General features: G+C 33.9%; 1 protein-coding gene across 2 annotated transcripts in view; it reads right to left on the bottom strand.

The window, feature by feature from the left end:
• Nucleotides 1-272: 272 nt before the first annotated feature.
• Nucleotides 273-23,240, bottom strand: part of LOC148952152 (carboxypeptidase D-like) — an 86,169-nt gene continuing 63,201 nt past the window's right edge. For both annotated transcript variants that reach the window (XM_089089597.1, XM_089089598.1), the window contains exons 8-12: nt 19,155-19,273; nt 17,555-17,647; nt 14,120-14,203; nt 11,807-11,902; nt 273-2,109 (exon numbers count right to left, since the gene is read on the bottom strand). In XM_089089597.1, coding sequence (XP_088945723.1) covers nt 2,005-2,109; nt 11,807-11,902; nt 14,120-14,203; nt 17,555-17,647; nt 19,155-19,273 — 497 coding nt within the window. In that variant the 3' untranslated portion in view covers nt 273-2,004. The remainder of the gene's footprint in view (nt 2,110-11,806; nt 11,903-14,119; nt 14,204-17,554; nt 17,648-19,154; nt 19,274-23,240) is intronic.

Here is a 23,240-nt window from a genome sequence, read left to right on the forward strand (position 1 = left end):
GTCAATATATATATATATATATATATGTATATACATATATATATATATATATATATATATATATATATATATATATATATATATATATATATATATATATATACATATATATATATAGTAACTGAAACAAGTACAGGCAGCTGTGTTCTAATATTTCAATGTATATCCAATTCAATAAAGTATCGGACTATGAAATTAATTTCGGCCTGAATATATGTGGAGCCCACCATATTTAGATATCTCCTAAATTGTCAAAATACAGATTATAAAATTAGCAAACATTTATTGTAAATCAAATACGACAATATAAATAGGCAAAATATATAAATAAAACAGATGTAAATACTATCTGAAAATCTCAACAAATAAACTAAATTTTACCCCCCTTTAATCAAGAGAACCGCACAAATGTGGAAACAAAAAGTTCAAGTTCAAAACAGTTTAAAATGAGGATTCCAAGATAAAAATCTCAGACAATTAGATTATTTAACAAACACCGTGAGTTTTCCTCTCTTTGGAAGCGAAAGCCCAATCGCCTAGAAAGAAAATTGCACAAATGTAGAAACAAAAAGTTCAAGTTCAAAAGAGTTTAAAATGAAGATTCCAAGACAAAAGTCTCAGACAATCGGATTATTTAACAAATATCGAGAGTTTTCATCTCTTTGGAAGCGAAAGCCCAATCACCAAGAAAAAAAAATCGTTTTGAGAACCCTACTCAAAATATACCATTTCAAGTTCATCTTAGGTCTACATAATAAGGTCTACATAAAGCATAAATCATTTCGGAAACCTTTCTATTAATTATTTTCAAGCACAGAATGTGTGACAGGCTTCACACCATGTTTTCGGGAGACATAGCAGTAAACACCATGAGAGGCAAGCGAGGATTATTGTCAACTCAAGAGATTGGACCAATCTCTGACTATCACTCTAAATGCCCAGTTCAATAAGCCACGTTGTTTCTTTTAGTAATTAGAATTGTACTGATGAAGTCTGCTCCAAAAACAAAGGGACACTAATAAGAAAGGAAACTCCTGTTTCTCTCAGAGAAAAAATAAATAACCAACGCCATCTTGCACTACCCAGAAAAAGCATGAAGCTCATTGTAAGAAACAAAGCAAAAAGATACATAAATAACAAGAAAAACTTTTAATAAAACCATTTTTTTTCGAACCTTAAAAGTTTTGACCGTCATATATATTAAATATTTTCATTTTATTTATAAATTGAAGGGCAGAGTGGTCTAAAATATTATTAATCATAAACGAAAGTGTAAAAATATTTGATTATAATTATTTTACCAAGCTTTACTTTAAATTTTGCTTTACATCGGTTCGGACCAGAGACAAAATTCCTACTTTTCCCATAAAAGTGGGCAATTAATCTATGTTTGCAATTAATCTATTTATAATATATTAATTAAAATATGATTCTTAAAATTAGCCAAGCCTTTAGAGTTTGTAATACAGGAAAGAGTTTGAAAAAGAAGAAGATTGACTTAGTTTTATGAATTTCTGGTTGGCCCAAAACTAAGACGATTAATTGAAATATAATTTTAACATGTTGAAGTTAAACTAAATTCAAGCTAATTTTGAATTGTTTCTACTTTTGCCGAATAGCGGTTCAAACCTATTGGTAGTAATCGTTTTGAATTTCCACTACACCCATTTTAAAGTGTGAAGGGCTCACTTGTATTTAATTGTTGACTTTTATTTGATTTTAAATATTTTGTTTAATTCTACTTAATCCAATTTTCTGTTTAATTTCAAAACTAGTGAAGAAACACTCTCTTCTTTGGAGGGTTTAGCCAAGTTCTGAGTAAGGTTGCCTAGATATTGTCAATTTTAAGTGACAATATACGACACCATACTTGTCGGGCATGACCCGCATTCATTTTGAGAAACTAAATAACCGTACTTGGTTAAGTAATCATACTTGTCACACTAGATAAGTAATAATACTTGTCGCATCGGGAACTAAAATAAAAATCACTATCTAGAGTATTTATCCGAAGAAGCTGAAGAATCGATTGAAAAAACCATTTCCAGTTCGATGAGGTTCTTGGGGCTGAATTGAAGATAGTTTTTGAACTGCTGAAGGAGATTCCACCTAAAATGAAACTTAAATTAAAGAGCATTGTTAAGGTTAAAGAGTTGAGATTTTTTTCAACGCGCACACCATGTCCGAGGCAACAGAGTCGGAACTGAGGCAGGAGAGTCAAAGGTGTACTTCAAATAAAATGGAGCAAAATCGAAGATAAATGTCATAGTTGAAAAGATAGTGCCCAACCCTTTCGTCGAAATTTAACGAGGAGGGAATCAACAGAAGAAATTAGTTCCGGAAGCAAGCAAGTATTTTATTTACCTGCAATTTAATTTGCAGAGCGGAGCTTCTGTAATGTTCAACATATTATGAAATACCTTACCAATTAGCATCGGAGATGACAATTCAGAATTCTTCCACAAAATTTGAATTTATACCATGTTCAGAAGAAAATCAGTCAAAAAGAAGCAGTTTTATCAACAGAATAAAAACAAGAGGGATTATTTGAGTTGTTCCTGATTCGTAATTTCTTAATATTGAACATCCAAAAAGTAACCGTGAAATAAGAAGCTTTAGTTTTTCTTCGACGGAACAACTTTATTTTTACTGGATACAAAAAAAAACGATGTCTAAGTGAAAGAGTTATTAACTACTTTCCAGCTGAAGCTATTTTCAAACAATTTTAAAATGGCAAAGAAAGTATAACAGTTTTACTTTGTGCAACTTCCTTGGCTTCTTAATTTTGTCTGAATAGTCAAAAATCAAGAAAAGCCAAGAATCCCAAGCAGTTTAATCGGAAGTGGGATGAAAATTCATATTCGCCATAAAGAACTGGAATCAATTTTGATAACTACAACAGCTATGTTATTTTATAATTATAATTAGTATGTCTTACGTTATTCCACATTCACACATGATTAAGCTTATTGGGATCTAGCGTAGAAAAATGAAAATTGACTTGTCATAATGCATGAAAAGCATAAACAAATGGCAATCTTCTGAAGGTTTCATCAATATATCCTGTTTTTCCAAATAAAAAGTAGGTGCAGAGGAGTGTACTGATCCTTCATTTTCTGAATAATTGCTTAAAGTAACAAGAACATCAGAAAAAAATTCCCTCTCGGACCATCTTAGGTCTATTCATATCTGAACACTACGTTCTCATAAGGTTTATAAATTGATTGTTTCCAAAATATAAAAAGTTTAGGACAGCATCACATTTTCGTCAGTGTTGCCACATTTAACCGTAAAAATAAGGACAACTAATTAATTAAATTTGTTTTTTTTTACAAAAAAACACTTTTGTCACATCAAAATTTCAAAATTAACAACATGTTGATTCGGAGAGACAACAACACCTTCAAAGGCGCTCACCTTCTTAAGTTGCTCAGGGCACATATTTTTAGTTTTTTTTTGGCTGATTTTTCTTACACGTTTTTTTTAGATCTGGTACCCGCTACTTTCAAAATCTGCATTATTATATATCGATGTATTTTTCATTAAAAATTGAATCCCAGATTTTTCCAAGTTTTTAAAGATATACATGGTTGTGGAACGTTTTCACTTAGTCACTTCAAACAATCAAACTTCATTTCACTGTCCTCAATACTATAAGCGTTTCCCCTCCCCCTGATTGAGAACAATGACATTTCATTTCTTCGATATATCCCCGAAATTCCACTTATTCTACAGTAGCTTATTCTCTTATACATTCACTTTCAAAACTTTAAATAACATCATTGGGTAATGTATTTTATTCCTTAACATCCATTTTATATAGTAACACCCTATCAACAAGGATTTCCCTTTGATAATTATTCTTAAAAAGAACAACTAATAACTATTTTTCCATGTTTATTTCATTATTAAGCTGACTAAACCTATACTTTGAAAAAAAATCAGTTGCATAATGTCTTGGACAGTTTTGCTCAAAGTCACTCTTGGTTTTACCAGCCCTAACTATATCACTAACACTAAATTTACTTCCAATTCTTAGAATTTTATTTTCCGGAAATAAATACTTACATGCTCTCCTACTATTCACTTTTCAACTAGCTTTGATTGGTTTCAATTTTATTGATTTATGATATTAATTGTCTTTCCCCACTAATAATGGTAAAATCTATATTTAACCTTTAGTATAATGGTACAAGGAATATTTCCATAAATGTTCTTTAATTTCTCTCTTACGTCTTTCTGCTCTTTGAGCAATCAGTCAAATTTCAATTGAAAATCAATGAGTGTTGTGAAAAGCGCTAGTAGCTTGTTGCTTTTACGGGTAAATTTAAACTATTACACTCATGACCTTAAAGCAACCTATAAATTTCACTGCTTTCTCCATTTTGTAACTAACTAACTTCATGAATGAACAGTATTTTTGAAAACCATGCAAAGCCATAACTGAGCTGAGAAACACAATAAAGTTGCAGAGTGGCTTGTTGCAAAAGAAGACTAGGCCCTGGCAGACGTGGGAGGGGGAGATTACTAGCTAGGCCTTGACTCGGCAGCTGCAGCCTGTAAGAGCTGAAGCGTTGGGTAGCCCACTCTTTTTGGCGGTAATATCTATTTGTTTTAAGTTTAACTTGATTATCCCCTTTTATCTATCTTCGTTTCAGGTTTCATTTATTCATTTACAGTAATACCTATTATTTTTAAGATTGAATTGATTATTCATTTTCATTTCTATAAGTTTTAAATTTCGTTAATTCATTCATAGTAATTTTTTTCATTTTCCGTTTTGGTTATTATATCGTTTTATTTCTTTATTAATTTAAAAAATTTTTCCACAAAACAAGTTTTCAAAAGAAAGTAAAGAGCTCCATTAAGCCAAGAATGAGCAGAAATAAAGTCAAATAATCTTCCAAACGTAAAACTGCCACACACATTACCATCGATCAATGAATAAAACACAAAACAAACAGAAATTAGAATAAATAGCCGAGTCAAACACAAAATGAGCAAAAATTGAAATGAGCAGGGCTGAAAACCCCCATGCCTTCTCAAGACCAGAACATGATTTACGCTATACTGAAAAAAAAACAAACACCAAAAAAAAAGACCGTGGATTGTCAATTAAGTTGACATATACTGATATTTATTCCTTAAGGTTTTGATAATTTTTTATTTATTAAAGTAAGAGAAGTGAAAACACTTAAAACGTGTTTTGTTTTCAGTGAGGCACAAATTATGCTCTGGTCTCGAAAAGATATGGGGGTTTTCAGACCAACTCATGTTAATTTTTGCTCGTTTTGAGTTTGACTCGGCTACTTATTGTAGTTTCTGTTCGTTTTGAGTTTGTTTTATTTATTGACAGTAATTCCTCGTAGTTTTCGCTTGGAAGATTATTTTACTTCATTTCTGCTCATTCTTGACTTAATGGAGCTCTTTACTTTTCTTTGAAAACCTGTTATGTGGAAAAAGTTTTTTGAATTAATTTCTGTTCGTTTTTTATTGACATAGTCTTTTTAATAGAAAAAATAATATTTTAAATCTTTTCAGTTTTATGTGTAAGAATCTTTAGTATGGGTTGCCATTTGAATGTTGGAGAAACTTTTTAACAATTTTTAATCCTGACACCAATAGTATTTTTTAATTTAACTTGATAGCTTCTGAAGTTGACCTGAAAAATAAAACTTAATATCATTCCCAGGAGATTCTACCTATGCTCTTTGACAACCTGGATACACTTCCACTCTTTTTATTTATCAAACTTTTTAGAGCAGAATTAGTAATAGTAGCATCCCCAAAAGCTTCAATTTAATACCCCCAGTCGTTCTCAATATATTGCTGAGGTGACTAATTGGCAACCATAAACACAATGCCTTTTGATTTATTTTAAAGCAAAATTTAGTCTTCAAGCATAACGGGCCAATTGCATAATTGTGGGAGGTTGACATGCCTAATATCTCTAACGAAATATTTGCTGGACCGTTCTACTATTCTGAGCAGAACGGCTCTCTCAAAATTTTGATTGGATGCGTTTGGAAAATGAATGGGTTTGAGAGAAGGGCTGCCCTCCAGTCTCTTTTACTCTTAAAAAGTGCACTAGAGCTTTCAATTTTGAATCGAATTAGCTCCTTTAAAAGTTTCAATGATATTTCTAGCTATTACAGAGTGGTGCCGCCTATGATATTGGTTATATGCTCCATTGAAAACCTGCATGCATACAGTTTTTTCGTTCAATTGAAACTCCAAAGCTTTCCCTAGAAGTTTCGTCTTAATACCCTTAGCGTCATTAGTTACTGTAACTGTAGTGGTAGTATTAATATTTTGCATATAGCGTCTTCTAGCTAATTAGAAATCCCCCATAACTTGTCCTTAAAGGCCTAAATTAATAATATAAGTTACCCTTTAGATATTGCATTCCTACCTTTTTTAAAGTGCACATGCCCATACTTTCTTTTGATTTAGTTCAACACCCACCAACATATTCTTTAAAAACCTCACCTTAACACGCTTAGCTTGCGCAGTAACAATTGTTGTAGTAGCATTAGTTGTAGTATGTGTATAGCACATTTGATTTCTTCGAAATCCCCTTCAACACACGCTGAAAGTTTCAGCTTAATAACCGTTCCTGAAGCATTTCTGATGCGTCTGCTTGACAACCTGTGTGGGCATAGTGTGTTTCGAATTAGTTCCGTACAGGTTTTATGTATCCCAAATTTTCCACCTTAATACTTAGTTTTAATAGCAGTATTGGTAATAGTAGCAGTAAAATAAATTGTTGTAGCCTAAGGTTTAGTGGCAGTAGTAGTATAAGAAGTAGTAATAATAGTAACAGTAGCAGTAGTATGAGTAGAAGCAGTAGCATTAGGGTGCAAATATGTTTTTTTGGTTAGTTCAACATCCCTAACAACAAGCCCTGTTAGTTTCAACTTCACACCCCAAACTGTCCCTAAGATATTGCTATTACACCCTTTTGACAACCTGCATACAAAGGGCGTGTTCTGATTTCGTTCACCTTCCCCCCACAAAATTTCTTGAAAACTTCACCTTCATACCCCTAGGCCCGGACGTAATAGCAGCCATAGTAGCAATATTGGTGCTGCTTGCAGTAGTATTGAATAGCGGTAATACTACTAGCAGCAGTAGCATTAACCTGTTACCTTTTGGTCAGTGGAACACCCCTCCATTCAAGTCCTGGAAGTTTAAGCTTAACATAATTAGCCATTTCCATGACATTGCTGATATGTCCTTTTGATAACCTGTATCTTCATATACTTCTTGAAGTTTTCATCTCAATGCTCTTAGCCCTACAAGTAGTTGCAATAGAAGTAGTAGTAAATATAGCAGTAGCAGTAGTATTAGGAGCAGTGTGCATATATTGCCTTTTAGGAGATGATCTTCCCCTTTAAGTATTCTTTGAAAGTTCCAAGTTAATACCCAGATCAATTCCTGAAATACGCTATCTTGACAAAGTACATACAAATAGCGTCTTTTGATTTAGTTCAAATTTCCCCTTTATACTGTAAATGGAGTAGTGTGGTAGTAGTACTGGTAGCATGCAAATATTACCTTTTTGATCATCTCCCTTATTATTTCCTGAATTTTCCAAATTAATATAGCCTACTCAGTTATCCCTGCGTTGCCCCCTTTTGACAATACATATACACATAACGTGTTTCGGTTTAGTTCAACACTCCCCTCAACATTCTCTGAAAGTCTCACCTGAATATCCTTCGTCTTCTTGGAAAGTGAAGTTCAAACATGCATACTTTTTTCAATAACATACTAAGTGTAACAATGAATCAATTGCCTAACTTACAGCCCTTGTCCTGAGGACTGTGGGGAGGTTGATATCTCCAAAGACATAATTACTGGACCTTACAACAAGGCTGAACAATATAGCTCTCTTAAAATTTCGATCGGATATGTTTTGGGGAATGATAGGTTTGAGAGAAGGGGACTGATTGCCCTCCATTCACTTTTGACTCTTAAAAAGGGCACTAAAACTTTCAACTTCCAATCAAATAAAATCCATATAATCCAAAGTTTATATGTCCACCCGTTCCATAAAGACCTTTTACGCACCTAGCATGAATTACGACCCTTGACCATGGGCTCTGGGGGATTGTGTCCACCCTAAGACATTGTTATATGATTTTTGGACTATTGGTAACAAAATGGCTATTTCAAAATTTAAATCGAATGCGTTTTGGGAGAAGAGGATGCCAGGGAGGGGGGGCTAGTCGCTCTCCATCATGTTTGACTCTTAAAAAAGAACTAAAACTATACGTTTCAAATCAAATGAACCTCTTTTAAAGTTCGCTTGACCACCTCTTCCATAAAATCTTATATACTCCTGATGCATAACTTACAACCATTAGTCCTAAACTCTAGGAGATTCGCTCCACCTTAAAGGCCTTTTTATATAATCTCTTGACTATTTTTGAACAAATGGCTATCTCAAAATTTTATCTGATGCATTTGTAGAAAATACAACGTAGGGGGAGGGGGGGGGGGGAATCGGTTGCCCCCGATCACTTTGACTCTTAAAAAAGAAACTAGAACAGCTGGTTTTCAATCCAATGAGCCCCCTCCAAAATTTATGCGACCACTCTTTCCATAAAAACCTTATATGCACTCGGTGCACATCTTACAACCCTTGCACTGAGGGCTGTGGGGGGGGGGGGTTGTCATCACCAAAGGCATAATTTCCAGACCTTTCAACTACTCTGAACAAAATAGCTATCTCAGAATTTTGATTAGATGTGTTTTGGGAATTGGTGGGTGTGGGGGGGAGGGGTCTTGTGGCCTTCCAATCACTTTTGACTTTTGAAAAAGGCCCTTTCAATTTCCAATCGAATGAGCCTTTTTAGAAAATGTTTACGATGTTTTTGGGGAAATGGTGGGCGTGGGAGGGGGGTTAGTTGCCCTCTAATCACTTTCGACTATTAAAAGAGGCACTAACCCCTTCAATTTCCAATTCAATGAGCCTTTTTAGAAGTTTCGACGACAACAAATGGCCATCTCAAAATTTCAATCAGATGCATTTCAGGAAAATACGATGTGTGGGGAGTTATCCACCCTCTGATCACTTTGAATCTTAAAAAGAGTACTAGAACTTCTGATTCTGAGATAGAAACTTTACATGCCCCAAGAGCATAACTTACAACCCTTGCCCTGGAGGCTGCGGGGGGTTGTCATCCTCAAAGATATAATTTCCTGGACTTTTAACTACACTGAACAAAAACGCTATCTCAAAATCTTTATTGGATGGGTTTTGAGAAATGGTGGGTGTGGTTGGGGGGGGGGGGGGTGTAGGTGCCCTTTAGTCACTTTTGATTATTAAAAGGGGCACTAGCCCCTTCAATTTCCAATCGAATGAGCCTTTATAGAAGTTTCTACGACAACAAATGGATCTCAAAATTTTTATCAGATGCATTTCGGGAAAACACGAGATATGTGAGGGGGGGGGGGTATTTACCCTCAGATCACTCTGAAGATTAAAGAGGGCACTAGAGCTTCTGAATACCAATCCAATGAATTCCCTCTAAAGTTTATATGAGATGAGATATGAGATATACATTTATTAAAAAAGAAAACAAACACTATTCGCCTTTCGCCTGCCAAGAAAGACAATAAGCTTGAAAGGGCAAGCGAGGTTATCACTCTCAGCTAAATAAAATAAAATTCATACCTTTATATTCAAAACACAAGAAACTTATCGGGTGAATGAATAAATTAAAAAATAGAGAAAGAGTAAAAGACAAGAATTAGATAGAAAAAAAAAGAAAAAAAAAGCAAGCTAAATCGGGGAAATACCTTAAATAGAATTACAACCTGGAGTGGGCATAACACCAAATTCAATCACGAGATAAAAGAAACTTCTTTGCCCGTGACTTGAAAGCCGGAAGACTAGGCGCATTTTTCACACACTCGAGCAATATATTCCAAACATGGGGACCATAATGGCGAATGACAAAAGATGCCCGAGTGGTGCTCCTAAACTCATGAGTTAAGTTATCAGCTTTTCTTGTATTATGATCATGACGGTCTCTATTAAAAGTAAAAATATTTTCAAAAGCAGGGGTGAGCAGCTGATTCAAATATTTATACGAGAAAATCGCGACTTGGTAATCTCGAATTTGGGATACATCCATTAACTTATTCTTTTTAAAATGCTCATAAGCAGGAACCTCATCAGAATCATCAAATTCAGATAATAATTTTACAGCTCTATTCTGAAGTTTTTGTACTCTTTTAAAACATGTTACAAAATTACTTGCCCATATAGAGCATCCATAGCTAATATATGGGTAAAATAAAAAAAAATAAATCATTTTCAGGATCTTTTTTAGGACTAGATTTTTAATTCTTTGAATCACCCCAAGTCCTCTTCTTAATTTTTCAGCTATTGTACTTGAATGGTTTTTCCATGACAGGTTTTCATCAATTAAAAACCCCAAATACTTCGTTGTTGCTACTCTCTTTATCACATTTTCTTGAACCGTGATATGGTCATTTCCAGCACTAGAAGAAAGTCTATAAAATATCATGAAAAAGGTTTTAGAAAAGTTTAGGGTTAACATATTTTGCTGAGAAAAAGTTAGAAATTCAGAAACCGCATTATGAATTTTATTATATAAAACATCAAGTGAAGGCGCTGCCAGAAAAAGCAAAGTGTCATCTGCAAACAGGATGAAACCAGCCTCTGGCAGGTAATGTTTCACTCGATCAATGAAAATAATAAAAAGTAGAGGTCCCAAGATTGACCCTTGTGGGACCCCACACTCTACTTTCTTTTTTGAAGATAAAGATGACCCATTCTGAACTATCTGATACCGATTGTGTAGATACGATGAAAACCACTCCAGACTTGAACCCTTCACCCCAATCGAGTCAAGAGCTATAGGTTCACTCTTTCTATATAAACCTTAAATGCCCCCAGGGCATAACTTACAACCGTTATCCTGAGGGCTGTAGGGGGTTTGTCATCCTCAAAGACATAATTTCTGGACCTTCCAACTACGTTGAACAAAATGGCTATCTCAAAATTTTGATTGGATATGTAAGGGAAATGGTGGGCGTAGGAGGGGGTTAGCTGCCCTTTAATCACTTTTGAATATTAAAAAGGCACTAGCCCTTTCAATTTCCAATCGAATAAGCCCTTTTTGAAGTTTCTACGACAACTACTTCGATACGAAGTGCCCTGGTCTAAAAGAAAAAAAAAATTATAATAATACTTTGTGCCCACACGGCTCATTACTTACGCAGCGCTGTTGCGCTGCCTATGATTTCCACTCGTTTTAGTTTTTAAAAAAATACCGTGCATAATACATATCATGCTGCAAATTGGCTTTCCTAGAGGTAGTTGGCGACGTTATTTACACTAACCAGTCGGTATGAATATTAAGTAAGCAAGCAATTTAATAAGTGAGCAAAGTGATTTTTATAATATTAAAGTAGGCCACGAAGACATTATCACGTCTAGCATGTTATAGGTAAATGCTATATAGCTTTTTCATCCATGACTTTAAAGTTAGTTAGTACCCTTTCTAATCAAAAGACAAAAAGCCGACACTGAATATTTAAAAAATTAACTCTATATGCTTAAGATACTCTTTTTTAATACAATACATTTAAGAAACTTTTTTTTAAATAAAAATTTTTTAAATGTCCCGTTCTTAGTGTAAATCAAACTACTTTTCATAGAAGTCAAACGTAATTTCGTCAATTTCTTGCTTAAAGTTAAAACGAAATAAAACGAATAGAGTGAAAAAATCAGGCTTGGTAAAATAAAGAATCAACGAATGCAACTTACCGATTGGTCACGTCTTAGAGTGACGTTTAAAACGGCCGGAACACCCTCCTGAATTGCAAACGGTATCTCTCTTGGCTCAAATCCTTCTTTATAAATCTGGAATGAAAAAAATGAAGGTATGAAAGACTGACACAAAAAGAAAAAACGTTGCTAGATCTGTTCTGGTGTTCTGGGTTTCGGGTTCCAAATAAGATCCTTTTTTATCCCTATTCCCGCAAGAGAGATCTTACCTGCGTGACCTCATAGAGGCGTCAAGCGGACTTTTCACAAGCTTACCTAACTAGAACCATGACTATAAACAGTATTACAGGGCGATCTTAAAAAGTGGCTAAGGGGCCACTTTTTAAGAGTAAATTACAGATTAGTTAGCCATACAGCAATGCACTGGATTTTTGGTGACTGGAGGTCCCGGGAACTTCGTGTCCTCTTGTCATAAGCTGACAAGCACTTGGTGCAGATTTAAGAAGGAGTTACTGATCCCTAGCATGAACTGGTGGGACTTTTCTTGGGGTCCTAACGCTCTAAATAATACAAAACCGCCACACAGAATTTTGTAATGATGAAAGAATAATTATTGTATTACCATTTGACTGACGAAATTCGATGTTTTGACATGGGCAGGCTGGGAATGTGAATTATGCGATACATAGTCAATTTGTTCGGGGAAAGGGATGGGAAATTTAGACAGGGAGTGAATAATAGAATTATAGTCGCAGACTTTATGACGAGGAATTCCAGAGTATCAGTCATTGTGATATACCCCTGTAGAACAAACTTCGTTAAAGATTGGTATGAGACTTTTAAGGTTGGTAAAAATCGGCATTAACGGTAATAATTTAAAGGTAAAAAATGAGGTAGCCTAATAATAGGGTAGTCATGAAGGTAATAATAAGGTTATATAAAAGGTAATAATAAACAAAAACAAAAACTAAATGCCTTAATGCTTTGAACAATGAGATATTAAAAAAAATGTGACAGTTGCTGTGCTGGAAATTGCTGTATCGACATTTTGAAAGACGAAGTTAGACATTTTTGATACGGACATGTTTCGAGGTTAAGAATAATAAAATTAAGCAATAGAAAATCAATTTATTCTTGTAGGAAGGATGGGGAATTTAGACTGGGATTTAATATTTACGAGACTACTCTGGCTAAGCATGACAAAATGAATGTTTTTTTCAAATAAAAGCCCACAGGACAAAGTAAAAACAGTTCAAACCTTAAAAACTATTCTAATAGAAAGTCAATAATATAAGCTCATTTTTTTTGTCTTTTCTATATTACATTATTTAATATTCTGTTAAACTTGCTTTACAAAGTAAGGGTCAAGTTATGTCTAGTATTATTAAAACTACAGGAAAACATTGTTGGGTCAGCTTTGTGATTTCATATAGGCGTAGATCAAAGTAGTGTCCACAGATCTTACTCTCCTAAAATCACGATAAACTGAGTGAAGAATTTTTTGGCCCCTAACATGGTCAATGATAACGTTTCCCTTGGAAAGTCACACAACTTTATTAGAGCTGGATTTCAAGAAAAAGCATGTTTTCTCTACTCTCGAATTTGAACACATTTACATTCACATGCGAAACAAGTTGAAAAAAGGAAGAAGAATAATATTTGAAGCATATAATCTACATTGAAAAATCTCAGTCAATCAGTGTTCAGAATAAAGAGTTATGTTAGGAGATTCGTGGCCTGAGTATGAGGAATTCCAAAGAAAAATTAAAACCATTCCAAACAATAATATTTCAATACATTTCTAGTTCAATTTGTCCATTCGGAGTAGCTGATATTATGCTTGTGTTTTCGTAACTGTTTTGTTTATCAATAAATACAAATAGAGAATATGAGAAATACCGATCCAAATTTGGATAGTTGGGTTTTCTTTATTCACGCTTACCTCTCAAACTGAATCAAAGCTATCTTATGGTCGGGTTCTTCTTAAAATTAGAGAGTAATACCTCCAAGAAAAAATATCCCCGGTTTTCCTCAATTTATATTACTGAATTGAATTTTTATAACATACCGAACTAAACTATTAACTATGCCGTCGAAAGGCAGGCACGTAAGGCAGGAATTCGTATATCTGTGAAAATATTTTCATATGATTATCATTTCATTTATTATGTGAGGTATTCAAATTAGCGAGCTATTTCCTCAACTTTAGATCGGAAGGGCATCAACACTACGATGAACCACCTATTTTAGTTTGACAATAATAGTCTTTTTGATTTTCATATATTTAATTTTTTTGCTAGTGTCTTGACATTAGAGGCTATTCCCAAATATGAAAAAGAATGTATTACTTACTTCGAGAAGATAGCTCCCAGGAAGCAGCACCCTCCAATATTCACCAAGAGGCGTTGTCTGCATTCCTACGTCACGACCTGATACCTGTAAAGGTTAAAACACGTTAAAGCTATAGACTCTTCTAGGATTATTTCTGGCATTTCCCCAAAAATTAGTATTCACGGAATAAATGTAAAAATTCTGTAAAGCAATTTTTAAGAAATGAATTACTTTTTATAAATTAAAGATTACTAACAAATTAAAAAAGCAAATTACAAGCAAAATTCCAAGTCAGAAAGTCCATAGTTTTAAATTTATGCATCACATAGATTTTAGAGTTTTTTTTTGAAGATGTTTAAAATCTTCCGGGATTCCAAAGTTTCTGAAATCTTGATTCTTGAAAATAGAGAAAAAAATGAGGTTAATTTCTTCTAAGCTTAGGCAATGAAAAATTATGGAATCTTTCCCCTCCTTCCTCGCCCAAGAAATACTACACTGGTTCCCCTGAAATTAGTTTTCATACGTTATCATTACTTCAAAGAAATAAAGTGTGTTCAATTGCCAAATTCTGTTTCCAAAACTGATACAACGGATTTTTCGTCAAACTGTTAAGTTTTAAAACTGAATTTAAAAGAATCAGGATATACTCTATACTACAGATGAATTTTAACATTTAGTTCAGAAGATGTATCAAGAAAATAACTTAAGACAAAGAGCGAAGTAAAATGTAAGGGCTGGACATGAAAACGAAGAGTAATTTCTTAGACCACATTTCTTTTCCAATTACGAAAAGTTAAGCAAGAAAAGCGGGTTTAAATTTTATAAAGCAGTGAATACAATAAAATAGACACTTAATTAAACAAACATACTATTATTGGGTATTAATGGGTTAGCTTTTGATAGAAAGATTAAACTTGATGAAACTTTTATATTTGAAATCAGTATAAAAACTGGATTCTTTTTATGTATCTATTGGTATCAAAGTTCCGTTTTTTAGAGTTTCGGTTACTATTGAGCCGGGTCGCTCCTTACTTCCAGAACTGTTTGATTCCTTTCTGTTAGCCATATTCATTGGTTCTGTAACCACTCTGTTTTGTCTTTTTCGTGTTTTATTGGTATCCTTCCCAAGCAAGACATCAGCGTACTTTGCGCATTTGATTCTCGGTTCTTAAACTATGGTATTTTCTTTATCTCTTCGTTTTCGAAAAATTAAGCAAGAAAAAAGGGTTTTAATTTTTATAAAGCAATGAATACAATAAAATAAACACTTAATTAAACAAACATACTCCGAATATTTCGGCCCCACGTCCGGGAGCCTTTCTCAACGGAAAAAAGGATAAAATGAAACAAAAAATGTTTAAAAAAAAAAACTTAACTTACATCAAAATAAAACATACTAAACACATAAAGAAAAAAAATCACATAAAGAAAGAAAAACGAGCAAAAATGGGTTTTTTAATTTTTCGTTTAAACGCCAGTGCATGGAAGTGTTTATTTAATATGTGAGTTTTGTTTCCTATTTATTTATATTTTTTTCTTTCTCTTTATGCGTTTAGTACGTTTTGTTTTGATGTAAGTTAAGTTTTTTAAAAAGAACATTTTTTGTTTCATTTTTTCTTTTTTTTTCGTTGAGAAAGGCTCCCGGACGTGGGGCCGAAATATTCGGAGTATGTTTGTTTCATTAAGTGTTTATTTTATTGTATTCACTGCTTTATAAAAATTAAAACCCTTTTTTCTTGCTTAATTTTTCGAAAACGAAGAGATAAAGAAAATACCATAGTTTAAGAACCGAGAATCAAATGCGCAAATTACACTGATGTCTTGCTTGGGAAGGATACCAATAAAACACGAAAAAGACAAAACAGAGTGGTTACAGAACCAATGAATATAGCTAACAGAAAGGAATCAAACAGTTCTGGAAGTAAGGAGCGACCCGGCTCAATAGTAACCGAAACTCTAAAAAACGGAATTTTGATACCAATAGATACATAAAAAGAATCCAGTTTTTATACTGATTTCAAATATAAAAGTTTCATCAAGTTTAATCTTTCTATCAAAAGCTAACCCATCAAAAGTTACGAGCCTGAGAAAATTTATTTTCCAAAAATGAGGAAAACACCCCCAAAAAGTCATAGAATCTTAATGAAAATCACACCATCAGATTCAACGTATCAAAGAACCCTGCATTAAACTAAAAACCCTGCATTAAAGTATCTGCATTAAACTGCAGAGGTTTCAAGCTCCTATCTGCAAAACTGTGGAATTTTATAGTTTTTGCCAGAAGAAAGAAAGCTTGTTTATTTATTTTTTTCATTTTTTTTTCCACAGTTGATCATATCGACCCAGTAGTTCTAGAATATCGCGAGAGGGCTCATTCAAACAGAAATTAAAAGTTCTAGTGCCCTTTTTAAGTTACCAAAAAATTGGAGAACAACTAGGCCCCCTCCCACGCTCATTTTTTCCCCAAAGTCATCCGATAAAAATTTTGAGCAAGCCATTATGTTCAGCATAGTCGGAAAATCTAATAACTAAGTCTTTGAGGATGAATTAATCCCCACAGTCCGCAGGGGAAGGGCTGCAAGTCGTGAACTTTGCCCACTGTTTAAATATAGTATTGGTTATTTGGAAGTATACAGGCGTTTTCAGGGGGGATTTTTTCTGGGGGGGGGTCAAAGGAGGGGGTTACATGGGAGAGTCTTTCCATGGGAAAATTTTCATGGGGGAAGGGAATTTTCCATGAAGGGGGCGTTGGATTTCCCAGCATTATTTAAAAAAGATCTGAAATCAAATAAACAAAAAAACTAGTTTTTTCAACTGAAAGCAAGGAGTAATATTAGAACTTAAAACCAACAGAAAATCATTATGTGTATAAGAAGATTTGCCTCCTCGTCAATAACTCGCTCTTTACGCTAAAGCTTTTTTAGTACTTTCAAAAGAGCTTTATTCTAATTAAACGGCCTTTGTGATTCAGCGGTCATTCTTAAGGAATTGGAACACAATTCGAACTTTAGCGTAAAGAGTGAGGTATTGACGAAGGGGCGAACCCCTTCATATACGTAATAATTTCTGTTCGCTTTAAATTCTAATGTTGCTCCTTACTTTCAGTTGAAAAAACTTGTTTTCCAAAAATTAGTTTAATTATAGTTTCCCCAATTTCCTGTAATTCTTTTACTGTAGTGCTTGAATGATAGCATAGACATAAAATTATCAAATTAGTAGCCCTTTTTACGCAACACAGTATTATCCCTCTCCATAGCACTTTTTTATTACCTTTCTATACAGCTTAAAGACATTTTGTGTAAGAAAATGTAGTAGCTATGATGGTAATACTACTACTAATCTTGAAACAAAGAAACAGGTATGATAGTGATGAAAAGCTAAAGTACTTTCGCATTGCAAAAACTTTCACAAGAAAATAAACAGAAATAAAGTATTTGAAAAAATATATATACTCACTTTTACGGAGGTCTTCGGAATGGGTTGTCCATTTTCATCACTTATAATACCACGTATGCCTCGATGAGCTTCTCCTAGGTATTGCAATAAGGCCTAAAAAAATGTTTTAAAGAAAATATTAGCATGGTACGAAAGTAAAACAGATCTTCGTATATAGGCAAATAAAGGAGGGATAGCCCTTGCCTATCAATATGTTTGGGATTTATTTAAGCATGCTTACAAATGAAAAACGGCTTGGCAAAACCCATATTTCCTCTTCAAGCCTTCAAGTTGCTTATGAGAATTTCCTCTAGCGTTGCTATAGCAGGGATTGAACGAATTTCAAAGTTGCATTGTGCAGGAATGGCAGCTCGATACAGGAAAATTGGCCAACAGCCTGACCCCCGCCATGACCATGATAATGTGTCGGGAGTCATCTTCATCTGACAATTGATCGTCCACTAGTTCAGCCGTTAAGCATGTGAAATTCATTAGAGCGCGAGATAATCCAAGCCGTCCAGCTGGACCCAAGCTAGAGGATGGGATCCAATTCCCATTGCCAACAAATGGGGAATTCTGCATGATCTTTAAGGCTCGCACTTTGAAACCTTATAAAATATGCAAATTAATTTTTAAACTGTAGCTCTTTGACAGTAGGTTATGGGCTAAAGATTCAGACTCGTTAACGTGTTAGACATAGTAAGTAATGGCTTTAACATAGGCTAATGATACAAAACTTATGACTTTAAGTGTCATAAAACTTACACTTATGATGTAGGTATTATGCTGAATAAAAAAGCTAACATGTCGTGTTTAAGAACGAAGGCGACAAGTAACAGCTATATGTTATGTGAAATTTTAACAAATTACTTTGTGGTTAGATTGGTGCTAGTTCGCACTAAGCTGAGCCAGTCACTAGAACAAGAAAGAGTCTGAGAATTATTACATAGAGCTGTAAGAAGTGATGCAGATAGTTCCTAATAAAACCTGGGTTTTTTTTCTAGGTACTTTCAACAATCAGGTAAGAACAAAAGAGGAGTAGATCCGTCTTTAGAGCCTTTTGAACATTAAAGAAATAGATGAGCAGTTACAGGTGACTTATATTGGACGAATTTAAAGATTTAGTGATTATTTAATTATAAAGATAATTTAGTAACTAGCCTACATAGGTTTCACCAAACAATCGGCAACTTTATAGCTAATGTATTATCAAAAGTTAGCTTCATCAATCGTAATACAGCAACAGGCTCAGCTAGTAATGAGTTGGACCTAGAAATAATAGGAGGCATCAATCTAAAAAATATAGGGGGGGGGAGAGGGTATCACAAAAATATATTTTTCAGAATCTAGGGGAGAGGCATTTTTTTCCAATGAAAATACTAAAAAAAGAAGGTACTTTCCGATGAAATTACAGAAAAAAGGAGATTTAGATATATTAGAGGTCCATTAACAAGAGAAATTTCTAAACAGAAAAAGATAGTTTAAAACATCTAAGATGCTTTAGGAAAGAATCGAAAAACATCAAAAAACGTTAAAATCTTGGGTGGAGAGGGGCGTGAGCCTTCCTCCCTCCGGAATATATAGCTGGACATTGGTGTAATACATTACTAAAAAATGTTACCTTCTTATTATCTTCCCAAAAAGATTCAAGCTGACTGGCAGGTGGATATTTGCAGCAGGAAAGCTCGAACGTCACTTCTAAAACACCATGCCAGATGTAGTTGAAGTCTTGCATACCACCTAGAACAAGGATAGATTTCATTGTTTCCTATGAATAAAATATAAATAGTATATTAGTGAACTGCAACCACAACTGAACAGTCTCTATTAACTGAAAAGTATTAACGTACTTTAAATCCAGTAAATTTACTTAGTAAATCAGAAAAGTCTTTTCAAAACACATTTTAGACCCTTCAACCTCGGATGGCTTAGGTTGCAGCCAAAAACGTAAGCAAGACTTTTTTGCATGTGTGAGGGGAAAATACGAAAAACAAAAAAGTATAAATATGATATATAAAAAAAATTACAGTATTGTAAACACACTGTGTTTCAACATTTGTATTTCAGTAAGGGCCCTCTGAAACAAGGGGCTGTAAAAAAAAAAAGACACATTGTCACAAGAGCGGGACTACAATAAGCGATTTCTTGCTTCAATTTACTTTTAATACTTTCATGCTTCCTTCAGTAAAGTTTACAAATTTTTTGTTAATCCAATGATTTACTTATTAGATCAGTGTTGTAAAAGAATATATTAGTTAGATATTACAGCAAAACTGAACTTGAGGAGGTATAAAATTAAATTAATACTACTATTGGTGTCAGGATTAAATATTGGTGAAAAACGTTTCTCTAACATACAAATAATAAGCCAAGCTATGGATTCTTATAGAAATTAAATAAAAAAAACTAGTTTTGTAAATTGAAAGTAAGGAGCGACATTAAAACTTAAAACGAACAAAAATTATTCCGTATGTGAAAGGGGCTGTCCCCTCCTCAACGCCTCGCTCTTTACGCTAAAGTTTTTTATTGTTTTAAAAAATTAAGTCGTGAGAAAGAGTCAAACTTTAGCGTAAAGAGCAAGGCATTGAGGAGGGGACAGCCCCTTTCATATACGGAATAATTTCTGTTCGTTTTAAGTTTTAATGTCGCTCCTTACTTTCAGTTTCAAAAACTTGTTTTTTTATTTAATTTCTGATCGTTTTTTATTTAATGCAGCTTTTATTTTGGCTCACCGTCATTGAATAAGTAAACAAAATTTGCATAAAAATTTTACTTTTCTTTTGCTAAATGGCTGTCTCTAAATTTGGTTCTGACGTAATTTACAAATTAACTTACGTAACAAACTTTTATATTCGTATATTTTTCTTCTGGCAAAAAATACAAAGTTGCAGATTTTTGCAGATATGAGCTTGAAACCTATGTAATAGGGTTTTTTGATACGCTGAATCTGACGGTGTGATTTTCATTAAAATTCTTTTACTTGTAGGGGATGTTTCCCCCCTCTTTAAAAAATCAGGTAAATTTTCTTAGGCTCGTAGCCTTTGATGAGTAATACTAAAGTTAATAAAATTTATATATTTAGAATCAGCATTATAAGCTCATTCTTTTGATACATTTATTGACATCAAAATTCCGTTTTTAAAAGTTTCGATTACTATTGAGCCGTATCGCTTGTTTTTTTTTATTGTTTTTTTTATTACGTATATGTTATTACTTATATGATGGGGTTCTCCCCTTAGTCAATACCACTCTCTTTACGTTAAAAGTTAAAAAAAAATTTAATTCACAAACCCCTGAATCACAAAGGCAGTTTAGTTAGAATAGATAGCTCTTTTGAAAGCACAAAAAAAAACTTTAGCGTAAAGAGTGAGGTAATGACTAGGGGGAGAACCCCCTCATATACTTAATAATTTCTGTTCGTTTTAAGTTTTAATGTTGCTCCTTACTTTCAGTTGAAAAAACTTGTTTTTTATTTAATTTCTGGTCGTTTTTTAAATAATGCTTGGAAATCCGGCACCCCCTTCATAGAAATGTCCCTTACCCCAAAGAAATAACCTCCATGGAAAGATTCTCCCGAGTAACCCCCTCCTCCAGCCCCCCCCCACCAGAAAAATCCTTCCTGAAAATGTCTGTATACTTCCCAATAACCAATACAATATGTAAGCAATGGGCAAAGTTCATAACTTACAGCCCTTCCCCTGGGAACTGTGGGGGATTAAGTCATCCTAAAAGACATATTTATTAGATTTTCGACTATGCTGAACAAAATGCCTATCTCAAAATTTTAATTGGCTGACTTTGAGAAAAAATGAGGGTGGGAGGGGGCCTAGTTGCCCTCCATTTTTTTGGTCACTTAAAAAGGGCACTAGAACTTTCAATTTCCGTTCCAATGAGCCCTCCTACGGTATTCTAGAACCACTGGGTCAATATGATTATTCCTGGGGAGAAGAAAAACAAAACAAAAAAATAAACAAATAAACACGCATCCGTGATCTTTCTTCTGGCAAAAATGGAAAATTCCACACTTTTGTAGATAGGAGCTTGAAACCTCTACAGTAGGGTTCTCTGATACGCTGAATATGATGGTGTGATTTTCATTAAGGTTCTATAACTTTTAGGGGGTCTTTCCCCCTTTTTACAAAAATAAGCCAAATTTTCTCAGGCGCGTAACTTTTGATGGGTAAGATTAAACCTGATAAATCTTATATATTTGAAATCAGAATTAAAATTTGATTCTTTTGATGTATATATTGGTATCAAAATCCCGTTTTTTAGATTTTCGGTTACCATTGAGCCGGGTCGCTCCTTACTTACAGATCGTTATGACGAACTGTTTGAAAATAAATCGAAAAGATGAAAAATATTCTTGTACATAAAAAAAAAATGTCAATAAAAAACGGACAGAAATTATAAAAAAAATACTTTTTCTACGAAACAAGCTTTTCAAAGAAAAGTAAAGAGCTCCATTAAACCAAAAATGAGCATAAATAAAGTCAAATAATTTTCCAAGCATAAAACTACAACAGATCACCATAACTAAATAAATTATTTTACCATCTAACAAATACATGAGTTACAGTGAAAATAACAGAATGGATTATTGACTCAACAATGGATTACTATTACAATGGATTGACTGGATTACAATGGATTGACTCAACAATGGATTATTGTGAGACAAAAAAATTATTCCTAGGTTTTGTTTATTACAAGTGATTAATAAACACCCAAATGTGTCTTTTTACCCGTACAGCCCCAGCCATTTAAACATTTGCCTCTCGATTACTTGAACTATCTGTCTTGGCTTTTCTCTGTCTACAATTAGCCATGTCTTGATGCAACCATATGCAACCTACTTCAAAATACTTGATAACTTCAATTCAAAATCAACTGCAATTCCTATTAAAATTGCTGGATTTATGGAGCACTGTTTGGCTTACATAGTAAAACTTGTTAGTCAGATCATAGTCATAATTGATCGCAAAGACGAAACATTTAAAGCACTCTTCTGCAGCTGCTATTAGACAATTTAGACTACTGGTTAAAATCAAGATAAAACTACGCACTCCTGTTCTAATACAAACGACTAATTGTTTAATGCATGTGTCCCAAATGTGTCTTTTCAAAAACACCCAAACGTGTCTTTTCAAATGTGTTTTACCTGTGAATTATATCCCTTTCCCCCATAAATAGACTTATAATCTTCATTGAGCCCCTTACTTACTTAATAAATTTGTCGTTGCAAAAGGGTACTTTCCCAGATTTACAAAAGAAAGCTAGAATAATTCCAGTGCACAAAGGAGGTTCTCGACTTAACCCGGCTAATTACAGACCTATTTCTGTTCTTTCAGTATTTTCAAAAGTTTTTTTAAAAAGCCTATGCAGCAGCAGCTACTCCTGTTTCTGGAGAAGAAAGGGCTTCTTTATACGTAATCGCCAGTTTGAGTGCAGACCAGGGCACTTCACCCAAGATGCACTTACAGCGTTGAGCTTATGGATAAACAAAGCTCTGGATTCTGGCGTGCTACCTGGAACGGTTCTGCTTGACATCAGAAAAGCACTTGATAGTATTTAACACTCAATTCTCCTCGGGAGACTGGAAGATGTAGGAATACGTGGCAAAGCTCTGGATTGGTTCAGATCTTATCTTAGGGAACGCAGAATTTTTATGGGAGAAGATCCAAGGAACGATGTACTCGTCAACTGT

This window comes from Artemia sp. Qi Xiang Cuo, chromosome 5 (genome assembly GCF_049724085.1).
Source record: "Artemia sp. Qi Xiang Cuo chromosome 5, ASM4972408v1, whole genome shotgun sequence".
Lineage (NCBI taxonomy): Eukaryota > Metazoa > Arthropoda > Branchiopoda > Anostraca > Artemiidae > Artemia > Artemia sp. Qi Xiang Cuo.